Source organism: Taudactylus pleione, unplaced genomic scaffold (genome assembly GCF_031769625.1).
Source record: "Taudactylus pleione unplaced genomic scaffold, aTauple2 ptg000264l, whole genome shotgun sequence".
In the NCBI taxonomy this organism is placed as follows: domain Eukaryota; kingdom Metazoa; phylum Chordata; class Amphibia; order Anura; family Myobatrachidae; genus Taudactylus; species Taudactylus pleione.
Window position 1 is genome coordinate 203,848 of NW_028284666.1, and position 12,332 is coordinate 216,179.

Below are 12,332 nucleotides of genomic sequence, written 5' to 3' on the forward strand. Positions count from 1 at the left end.
GCCACAGCCTAATCCGGACATGTCCCCCGAGATGTGCTAGGGGAGAGCGGGGGACTAGCCAGGTTGGAGGCAGTACTGCCATTCTGTAATGGGTCCCCGGGCTGCAGTGACAGGGGAGGCCCACTCTTGGAGCCAGGTTGATGGCGCTGCGCTAGAGCCGAGCTTGGTGACCCCGTGAAACCCCCGCCCCAGTGACCCGGAGCCGCCTCTTCTAGCATCCTGCCCCTCGCATTGCCCCTCGCAATAGGGGCAGTAGTGGTGGTCCAGCGGGAGTGTGGACGGGTGGTGAGCGGCAGCGCTGAGCGTCCTATAGGACGCTCTGCGCTGCCAACTCAGAGCAGCAGCGCTGAGCGTCCTATAGGACGCTCTGCGCTGTCGGCTCAAAGCAGCAGCGCTGAGCGTCCAATAGGACGCTCTGTGCTGCCAACTCCATGTAAAAACTGCTTGGTGCTCCCCGGGAGTAGTAAATTCCCGGGTAGCACCATTCAGACAGAGGCAGGGTAATTTCCCCGGACTTAAGTCCCGGGAAAAACCCTGGTCGATTGCAGGGGCGGCGGTAAGTACCTTTCAGACAGACTTGGCTTCCCGGGAATTTGGCTGAGGCAGGCCAAATTCCCGGGAATCTCGAGATGTCTGAAAGGGGTATTACTGGTCTCAATAGACAGCAGCAGTAAACAGAATATTGGTGCTTGTAAAGAGAAATGTAGCAATCATAGATGTGGGTTGGTATAAACAAATATTATAATGTGCACAATGACACAAATGGGGCAATCTTGGACATGCAGGATGCAGCAAAACAAATTAAAACATAAGTCAATGTCACAATGTCCAGTAACAATGTTAGTGTGGCAAGTGTTTGCCGTAAAGTGGAAGGTGGTAATGGGTATTATTAGTACCCGGGATGGTCTATTCCGGTATTCAGAGAGTGCCTGGATACTTGTGGATGTGTAGCTGAGAGAGACGTGGGTACGGGTGGCCTGGTGTGGATAACCGTGTGACGTCGATCTCGCACAATGGTGACCTTCAGGAGATGCTTCCTCCGGCAGTTCAATTGTAGACTGACCGTTGTGTATCCATCCTTCTTGTCTGTTACATCCTGGGAGTTGCATCGACAACTTCCATACAAAGCGATACCATACCACGTATTGGACTCTCTGAATACCGGAATAGACCATCCCGGGTACTGGATGGCTTCAAATGTGGCTTTACATTTGCATCGAATGTGTGCCCAGTGGTATTGATGTCACTGGAAGGTTTCTCCTGGGCACACATTTGATGCAAATGTAAAGCCACATTTGAAGCATTAGTCTTTTGCTTGATTTTGCAGAGCAATACTTCCATTCTGACACATAGTGTTATTGTCCACATTCAGGATACTGTCCTTTGTATGAAACCATGGAGTAATTTGTCGAAGTTACAATTTAACAAATTGGCTTGTACCCCCGATGAAGTCCCATGCTGGGGACGAAACGCGTAGGGTCTGTTTTGGTGCCAAAATCCATTCGCCATCAGTGAGGTTTCCTACCATATAGCTCGCTCCCTTAGGGGTGATGGTGTGAAGTTACATCTGCCCCACATAGGCGCTGGATATTGGTCACCATTTTATTGGATGTAAGCAAATTTCATTTACTGAAGAATTCTTTGTATTAAGAATAAACAAACTGGTAATTTTACTAACAAGGGGGCCATTTGGCCATGTTTCGTGTGATTTCTTGGTGAGAGGGTCTAATTCCAGGAAATTTCAACTAACCCATTTATGAGGTGTCAAACTGATTCAAGCAAACCATTCCTATTGGTCCCAGGAACTAGAATTATTCAAAGAAAGACATGTTCACCATAACAAGAATTTAATGGACTAATCGAGTGTCAAAAAAACAGTGTCTACATTTACATTATTCACATTTTTTTAAGCACCCTTAGATCTTTTTTATAATTTTTTTTGGCAGGACCACTAACAGGGATTCTGATTTGAAGTGCTGCTCAGTCTTTCAGCACAAGAGAAAGGTGTTGTGCATTGATTATATATACATACACACACACACACGAACCTAAATATCACTGGTTTCTAGTGAGCTTGCTCATAGACTTTATTCTTATAAATGTTTATTGCAAATAATTATGTGTAGATGTTGGAGACACTGTAATGATATCAGTTAAGGTATGAAATGTTATCTTTGTAAGATAATAAGGCCTATGACCACAATAAATTGTTCCCAGATACTTTAATAAATAAAGCCTTCATCACAGCTTGCATACAGTATTATAAATGAAAAAAATAAATTGCTTGGAGAATTTTCTTCAAATTTATCTACTGAATGTGGAGTTTTCATTAAAGAATGTTTTTTTTTATTATTTTTGAACAATTCCCTAAAGAACACATTAATTCAGAATGGAGTAAAACATGTAAAAAATGGGCTGTGTGTGCCGCAAAATGTTAAATTATAGCCCTGGATAATATTGTACTGTAAAGTCCTCTATATGTCACTGCTACTCAGATGGAAAATGACAAAATTGGGTAATTCTCCTGTTATACAATGATGCTGGATCTTTCATTGGTACGGTTCTTTTTTTCAGCTATTTATTTAGGTATACAGAATGTTCAGACGTATTGATACTATGGTGATTTATGCCACATCATGTGTTCCCTTCTGTAGCTGAAAGGTTTAAAAATAAATGTGTAAAAACAAATGTTCTCAGCTCTGAATAATTTTTTACCTATCAGGGCCAAAGTGAATTGCCAGAATATATGAGCATTTTATCCTGAACCAGTGGAAAGAAAACACAATATTGGTCTAAGAGGAACAGAGACTCTAGCACTAGAACTTTGTTATGTAGGAAATGTAAAAATGTGGTAAAACCTGTGATGCACTCCGGGGCTTGGCTGCGGTGGATAACCCCATCTTCCTGATGGTGTTACCCTATAGAAGCCTATGGGCTTCTATCGGGAGAGTGCTGAGAGAGGGATCCAATCCCTCCCAGCACCCTCAGCGGCATGTGCAGAAGGACGCCAGAAGAGCTTCTGGGTCATAGACCCGTAAGTCCCTCCATCGCAAAGGGCCGGTCTTACAGTAAAAGCGGTCCTTTGCGGTGTTCATCATGCATACCTGCATTACCAATGCCGGCATGCATGCAAAAAGTGCCGGAATGCATCGCATCCCAAATGCGATGCGTCATGCACCCCGACCACAGTCAGATGCACGGAGATGAAGATATTTGATCTAAAGTTGTGATTAATGGATAAGTATATAAAAAAATATATATATATTATATATATATGTAATTCCATGTGACTCACGTTACATTTCATGTTCATTTTTAGAAGTTTAAATGCACCACACACAAAAATGAAGCTGAAATCGACATTTTAAAAATATGACAATATATGGGGTAGGTAGTCATAATTAATGCTTAGAAGCAGAAACAAATGGACACTCTTAGTAGTTAAAATGTATTGTTTATATGTGTGACTCATGTTACAACAGAATGGACATAGGAACTGAGGGGACTTATATATTTATCTAAACCTGCTCTCCTAATTATTTTTACAATATGATTGTTATACTATACACTTATAAGACCCTAAACTTATGATTGATATACAAACATAAAACTGATTGCTAACCAAACTATACTTAAAATCAATTCTGACATGTGACTCGTGTTACATACGAATGTGACTCACGTTACATATCTGTCCCCAATCAAAGAATTCAAACCTGTAGAATCCACATGAATTAATCAATGTAGACCTATGTATCTTCCTGATTAACTGTGATGATGTATACAATATTTAATCTGATGATGATGGCCATATCCAGTTACTACCAGCTTCTTCCATTGTGCTTACTAAGTATTCACCATCTCTGATGTCCTTGATCTCTCCTGGGTAACTCTTTTCATCATATTCAACATAGAACCAGGCACAGAAACAGACAAATCACAGGTGCACAACTCCAAATTACTGATTATATATAAATACATTATGCAATAAAATTTTGCAATAGAGGTTTTTAGCATAATCATGGCCATGGTGATGTGCCTACCCACCATATCCAGGTAACCTCTGTAGTGTAGGACCCTAACATACTGGGGTTCAAATCCAGAGCGCAGGACACCCCCCAAACCAGCTCAGCCGAGCCACCCCAGGAGACCACTCTAATGAGAAAAGTGAAGTGTAAAGTAAGATAGATAAAAGCAGCTGCTGCTGCATGTATAGGATAGAGAAGTGAAAATACAAATATAATAAAAACAAACAGTAAAAGTTTTTAAAATGTGCAAAAAAGGAAAAGTGTTATAATGCGATGCCCTGAAGCAGACCAACCAAAGCAATCCAGGGGACCCACACCCCAAAACTCAACCCAAAGTTGCACTACAGTATATAATTTGTAGGACCTCCCATTATATATATTCAGGGTGTGCAGTCTAGGACCCTTTCTTATACACTCCATTTATACCCCTTTTCCAACTAAATTTCTGGTCTGACCCGGAGTTGGAAAAAGTTCCTATCCGGATCAGCCCCGGAATTTTGCCGGCGCCGAGTCCCGAGTCGACGCCGCTCACACCGGAGTCGGGTCTGCATAGACCCGGCTTTTCCGGAGTGAAAGTGGTCGCTAGGAGATGATGTCATCTCCAAGCGCCACTGAAGCCGGACCAATCGGCCGTATAGCAGTGCACTCCAGGTCATCGTGACCCAGAGTGCGCTGTTCTCACAGCAGGGTTTCACGGGCTACGCCCGTGTTAAACCCTGCTAGGTACCTGGGTTGGATTGCCGGGGTTACTCGACCCGGCGATTCAACCCTCTCCCCTTTTACACCAGGGAGCTGCCCGGGTTAACCCTTCAAAAACCCGGGTTTTAGCTCCGGTGTAAAAGGAGTATTAGTGTGCTTCTCTGCACATCTGAAGGCTGAGACACCTTCTACCTGGACTAGCACCCCTTCCTTATTGGTTTAAAACATGGAGTCTAGTATTGTAAATGCACACTAGTAATAGGCACAATTTTAGGTAAGTCCTACAAATTATATAACTTTGGGTTGATTTTTGGGGTGTGGGTCCCCTGGATTGCTTTGGTTGGTCTGCTTCAGGGCATTGCATTATAACACTCTTCCTTTTTTGCACATTTTAAACACTTTTACTGTTTGTTTTTATTATATTTGTATTTTCACTTTTCAATTTTTCCTATACATGCAGCAGCAGCTGCTCTTATCTTTCTTACTTTACACTTAATTTTCTCATTAGAGCGCTGTCCTGGGGTGGCTCGGCTGAGCTGGTTTGGGGGTGTCCTGCGCTCTGGATTTGAACCCCAGTATGTTAGGGACCTACCCTACAGAGGTTACCTGGATATGGTGGGTAGGCCTATAACCTTGGCCATGATTATGCTAAAAACCTCTTTTCATTGCAAAATTTTATTGCATAATGTATTTATATATAATCAGTAGTTTGGAGTTGTGCACCTGTGATCTGTCTGTTTCTGTGGCTGCAATAATAGTCTCAACAGGTAGCACCTCCCGTTATATATATTCAGGGTGTGCAGTCCAGGACCCTTTCTTATATACTCAACATAGAACCAGTCACCAACTTTCACTAAATCATCTGAAATAACTGAAAATGACATTAATATGTTACAGGTTGAGTCTCCGATATCCAAAATGCTTGGGACCGGGGGAATTTTGTATATCGGAATATTCCGTATTTTGGAATACTTGTATATCATAATGAAATATCTTGGGAATGGGACCCAAATATACACACAGGATGCATTTATGTTTTATATACACCTTATACACACAGCCTGCAGGTAATCTTATACAATATTTTCAATCATTTTGTGGCTCAAACAAAGTTTGTGTACATACATAAAATTCAGTTGTTTCATATACACCCTATACACACAACCTGAAGGTAATTTTATACAATATTTTTAATAATTTGTGCCTTAGACAAAGTTTGTGTACACTGAACCATCAAAAATCAAAAGTTTAATTATCTGAGTCAAACCAAAAAAATTCCGTATTTCGGAATATTCCGTATTTCCGAATATTTGGATATGGGAGACTCAACCTGTACTATGTTAGCGGACATGTGAAATTGAATTTTCATGTATTGTCTCCTATACATCATGGAATGCCCCATATATATATATATATATATATTTATTTTAGAGATGAGCGGTTCAGATTCTGTGGAATCCGAACCGCTCCGAACATAGGGGATCCGAGTCCATCCGAACCCTGATCGGGTGTTCCCCGCCTGACTCGGATCCCCGTTCGGGGCCAAACGGTGGCCTTCTGATGTCGGATTTTCGCGAGAGAATCCAACGTCAGGGCTCCTCTAGTGTGGGGCAGACCGCTGTGATACACAGACACAAACACACAGCCGCCAGCGGCAGCTGTGTGTTTGTAATAGCAGCCAATGAGAGTCAGGCAGACTCTCATTGGCTGCTGCACGGAGGGAGCCGGTTGGAGCCCACTCATGAGCTCCGGTCCGGCTCCCTACGCGCATAATACAGCAGGAGCGGGGATTCAGGTATTTTTTTTTTTTTTCATTTGTGTGTTTGTAAGGGGGCGCTACTGGGGACACTGCTACTGGGGGGCATACTACTACTGGGGGTATGCTACTGGGGGCACTACTACTGGGGCCTACTACTGGGGGGCATACTACTACTGAGGTCATGCTAATGGGGGCACTACTACTGAGGGCATACTACTGGGGGGCACTGCTAATGGGGGCACTGCTAATGGGGGGCACGCTACTACTAGGGACATGATAATGGGGGCACTACTACTGGGGGGTATACTACTGGGGCATGCTAATGGAGGCACTACTACTGGGGGCCTGCTAATAGGGGCACTGCTACTGGGGGGCATACTACTACTGGGGGCACTGCATAGGGGGCCCTACTACTAAGGGGACTGCATAGGCCGCACCACTACTGGGGACATTGTGTAAGGGACACCACTGCTGGGGGCATTGTATAAGTGGCACTACTACTGTGGGCATTGTATAAGGGGCATTACTACTGTGGGCTTTGTGTATAAGGGTCACTACTGTGGGCATTGTGTAAAAGGGTCACTACTGTGGGCATTGTGTAAAAGGGTCACTACTGTGGGCATTGTGTAAAAGGGGCACTACTGTGGGCATTGTGTAAAAGGGGCACTACTGTGTGTCGTAACATAAATAAGAGACACTACTTTATGGTGTAATGTTAATCAGGGGCACTATGTGCGGTGTATTGTAAATAAGATTGTGCACTGTGATTCTGCTGGCCGTACCCCACTGGGTGGGTGTACTACTTTTCATTTCTGCCACTGCTGTGTGGCAATGTGTCATAGATGTGCTTTAAACTGTGGTGTCTGTGCCGCTGCTTTGTCGCTTGGTAACCAGTCAGCTCACTGCAACCTTTGGCCAATAATGGTGAAAACTATAATTTAAACTGTGAGGTGGTCTAAATTGACTGTAAATGATTGGAAATTAAGGTTATTGAGGTTAATAATACTCTAGGAAGAAAAAAAGCCCAATTTATGTGATTTTAGCTTTTTTTTTTTGTAAATTTAAAAAAAAAAAAATCCAAATCCAATCAACAGTTTGGCAAATCCAAATCCGGACGACGAATTAGAACCAAATCTGGACTTAGAATTAGAATGGACCGGAGCACATCCCTAATATATAACATTTTATTTCTCTCTCTCTCTTGCTTTTATCCCAAAAGGATCATAGTTTACTACTATCCCAAATGTCTGAGAGACTCTAAAATTTCGAGGAATTCTCCTTGGCTCCTGAAAGAGTAGACAACCCTCCATTGCTCAGTGAAGTAGATACACATCATCATGGCCCCAGCCTCTGTGGTGCAATGCCACAAATTGCAGCAAAGTCTACCATAGGGGGAAGGGAGTACTGCAATGACAGGATTCATGGCACCCTGACCCCACAGCTCCCACTCAGGCCTCCCTGGAGATCATCTTAAGAAAGTAGGGAAGTATGAATAGGACTGAAAACGCTTTACATATGAGGGCACTAATGGTTTGGGGTCATGGTTTGGGTGGATGAGACGTGGCCTGGGAAGACAAAGATGTCCTGATTCTGAAAATCTAGAGCCTAAATAGAACCATGGAGTGGCTTTCTCTGTAATAGGGAAAGGTGTGGGGGTATATTTTACTCCTCAATGGGTTCATGCACAACATTACCAGAACCAGAAAGAATAAGTGGATATACAGATGTCTAAAAGCTTTGCTCCCTCTAAATAAACCAAATATTATCCTGTATAGCAGGATAATAAAGAAAACTCCTTTGTGGGGGCACTGTTTACCTTCAAATAACTATAAGTATTGAAAATGTATTTAAAACATAACGTTTAATAAATATGCACCTAAAAAAAATATATATAAGTTTATACACCAAAAAGACTCACATAATATACTGACTGTGATACACTTAGTCACCACAGATATATATATAATCAATTATTATTCACATAATCTAGTGTTTATCTGGGCTACCCCCCTGCTCATAATCCTGGGGGAGACAAAAGGCGAAATGTTGGATATGCTTGTATTGATTTTTGTAAAACATCTGCATTTACTAAATAAACAAGACTGGACCAGGCCAGTGACTACTTACTGCATTACACATACAGAAAAGTCAAACACACAGATTGGTTTGGATCAGCCACTTACTGCAGTCTCCCTGCGCAGCCACCTGAAGGTTCATTTGCTGAGTGCAGGCTCGCACATGGAGCTCACATTCACTCCCATAGGTATTGCCATCAGTGCCACACACTGGTTGGGCAGAGGGGACACATTCCGTTGGGCACACACAACGGCCAGTCTCTGCCTCGCAGATGGCTCCAAACTGACATTTCCTGCAGAGATCTGCAATAGAGTAAAATAAAAAAATAGGTAAGAAAGAGCTTTAAATATCTCCCACTCTGCTTTCCAGATGCGTTTTGTATGTCATTCGCCTGTCCTCCCAAGATCGCATGGATGCACCTGCACCCACTTTAATTAATTGACCTGCCACCCTGCAGTAATCCATCAGATGCCATTAACTCAACAGAGTGTCCTTGGGCAGACTGACAAGGTCAGAGGGTGTAAAAAGGACAACTGCATTAAAACTAGCATTCATTGTAATGGTGCGAGGGGGTAATTTCCTTCATCAAATCCTTTCTGAAATGTTCCTCTTGGGAAAAATTTCACTATTCATACAAATTCTAGAAGAAATGGGTAAGGAAGGTTTATTAGATCATTTCTCTACAGTTTATTGCATTTGTATATTTTAAAGCACTTGCACTCAGGAAATCAGCAACCAGTGAGCTTGTTGTTTGAAAAAGTTTAATTGTCACTTGAAAGCAAGATGCCTTCTGGTAGGTTCTCAGCTAAATCCTAACTTTTGCCCCAAGCAAATATGTTTCAGCTTTCAACATCATTTTTTTTGTAATTGAAAACACAATTCATTTATGAAAATATTCATTTATTTTTCTCGCTTCATAAAGCAAAAAAATGTTTATAGAGTCTGAAATGGACAGAATGAATAAATAAATTAAAAAATAAGAACATTCATGAGAGACAGTGGGCTTGTATTATGATTTTTAATGAAGAATTTCCCAAGCATCCAACGCATACAACTGTATTTAAAAGGAATATACACCCTATTTATATATCAACCTTATTGCTATTCTTTTTCATATCAATGTTATGTTCCTAAACTAATTGGCCATACTATTTTCTGCCCTGACATAGTGGTCTGCACACTTATAAAACCCATTATCCAGGTAGGAATAGAGCACTACCATCCAGTGGCCAAATTAACATTAACAAATGGTAAAGATATGTGCGTCCCACCCTTCTAGGAAAAACAGTGCTGAGAGCATTAGGGCTCTTTCCAAACCCCTGCTGGGTGTGTGTGGGGTAATAAAAAACCCTCATTCTCCAATTTATCTCTCGCTTAATTCATTGTCTGTTCTTCTGCCAGGCATTCCATAGATTAGACATAACATTGACCCTAGCATGGTCACCACTCTGTCCCACTGAAGCTAATCAAGGCAGCGGCTCCAGTCTATTCCTCATCTGTACCATCCACACGCATTGCTTGAACCTGTGACTGCTGCTTCTCCTGGTCCTGATCCAAACTGGCTGTGCTAACCTAGGCCACAGATTCAGCCTAATATACATTCATCATCGCCACCAGCAGCCCTGGTCACTAGTGCTTCCAGTTACTGCTCTCCCTTAAGCCACAATCTTTTCTACATCTTGGACTCCCCTGTCAGTACATTCCATGGCTGGACACAATGTAAGCAGTCCAGACAAACAGGCCTTTCCCTATACACGACTCAGCAATCTATACCAAGATTTGGAAATCCAAATACTCTACTCCCCTCTACTTTAGGTCCCCATCCAGGGTGGTTTGTCCCCTTCAGTCACATAACTGCTCAGCCCCTAATCTTTGTCCATTGGACTTAATTGATATCTATCTGAATGTTTCACCTCGTCTTCCTCCAGTTGTTTGTTATTTATACTATTTACCACATCTCCTGCCATGCCTTTACTTCACAGCATATGTTATGAATAGTCTTGCTTACTTACTGCCTCTGTATTACTGCCTTCAATTGTCTTTATTCATATTGCCACAAGACAGAGTCCTTTATCATTGCTAATTCTATTATCCAGCCTCTGTAATACCTCTATTCTATTTCCCTTTGCCCTCCCATCTCATTACATGCTGCTCTGCCCCCCTTACCATTTATCTTTCCCATCTGCCCACCCCCCTCTTCTCATCCCCACTCACTGATCTGTATCGCTCTGTTCCACTGCTGCTCCCCTCATTCCCCTAACTCCACTGGTCCCTCCTACTTTCATCACCTTCTCTTGCTATTCTCTTTGGCATTCTCACTATTATCACTAACCCCCCCCCCTGTATTTTCCTCTTATTTCCTCACTCTCTCCTTCCTCCCATCCACCCACATCTTCACCTCCCACCTCACTGCCCCTCTCAGCTCTGCCATTCCCATCCTCCTTCGCTACATCCATTTATTCTGTGACCTTGGGAATGCCAGATTGGTTTGTACCGCTCTGGCCTTCACCAGGACCATTTTCTTTCTAACTCAGCCTTCTCACCATCACCAAAACATGGCTCTCACTGTCTGATACCACTTCTCCTGCTTCTCCCTCATTTAAGGAGCTCTCACACCCCTTCTTCTGGTAACCAACTATGTAGTAGGGAGGAAGGGAGTCCTTCTCTCTCCTTCCTGCACCTCTTGTATACAGACCCCTTAAACCCAACCTCTCCTTCTCCTCCTTTGAGGTCCACTCTATCTGCCTCTTCCACCTTATTCATCCATGTTTTACTGTTTTTTTTGCGGTCATCTACCTCCTCTCTGGTTGCTCCTCCCACTTCCAAAATAACTTCATTGCTTGGCTTCCCCTCTTACTCTCCTCCAACCTTTCCTCCATTATCCTGGGTGACTTCATTATCCCTCTGGACAATACCATGAACTCTGACTTGACTGACATCGTCATCATTCTCCCTCTCTTTGAATGCTTTGGCCTTTTCCTTCTACCATGCCTCTTACGCAAATTTACTATGCAGGCAAAGTACAAGATAACGTTCACCCTAGGTGCAGGGTGCTGATCAGTGAGGAGGGCAAATTTTAATTTTGATGGGAAAAGTTTTAGACAAGATGTATCGTTACAGCGTCAGCATCAATACCCGTCTAAAATTTTGCTCTTCAAAATTAATTTAAAATATGCTCTCCTCACTGATCCGCACCCTGCACCAAGAATGAACATTACAACATATGCAAAAACAGTGCTTACGTCCAACTCTAAATCAACCCCAACTTTGTAATAATTACTCATATTTTTTCATAAAATCAGCCAGTCCCTAGTCCTTACGTGTGCTTTCAGTCCCTAGTCCTTACATGTGCTCTCAGACACTAGTCCTTACATGTGCTCTCAGACCCTAGTCCATACATGTACTCTCAGTCCCTAGTCCTTACATGTGCTCTCAGACACTAGTCCTTACATGTGCTCTCAGACCCTAGTCCATACATGTACTCTCAGACCCTAGTCCTTACATGTGCTTTCAGTCCCTAGTCCTTACATGTGCTCTCAAGTCCCTAGTCCTTACATGTGCTCTCAGTCCCTAGTCCTTACATGTGCTCTCAGTCCCTAGTCCTTACACGTGCTCTCAGGCCCTGAATCAGAGCCGGACGCTCTGAAAGAGCGTTCGCTCTGAATCAGGGCCGTCCCTCCTTTATTTTGGAGAGGCCTCCTGGCCGCTCGCATAGCTGTGGGTGACCACCCACAGCTATAGCGAGCGGCCAAAATGATGGTCGCAATGGT

General features: G+C 43.0%; 1 protein-coding gene across 13 annotated transcripts in view; it reads right to left on the minus strand.

Moving 5' to 3' along the window:
* AGRN (agrin) overlaps positions 1–12,332 on the minus strand; it is a 582,966-nt gene that overhangs the window by 127,172 nt on the left and 443,462 nt on the right. For all 13 annotated transcript variants that reach the window (XM_088481095.1, XM_088481096.1, XM_088481100.1 and 10 more), the window contains one exon: positions 8,670–8,864. In XM_088481095.1, coding sequence (XP_088337221.1) covers positions 8,670–8,864 — 195 coding nt within the window. The remainder of the gene's footprint in view (positions 1–8,669; positions 8,865–12,332) is intronic.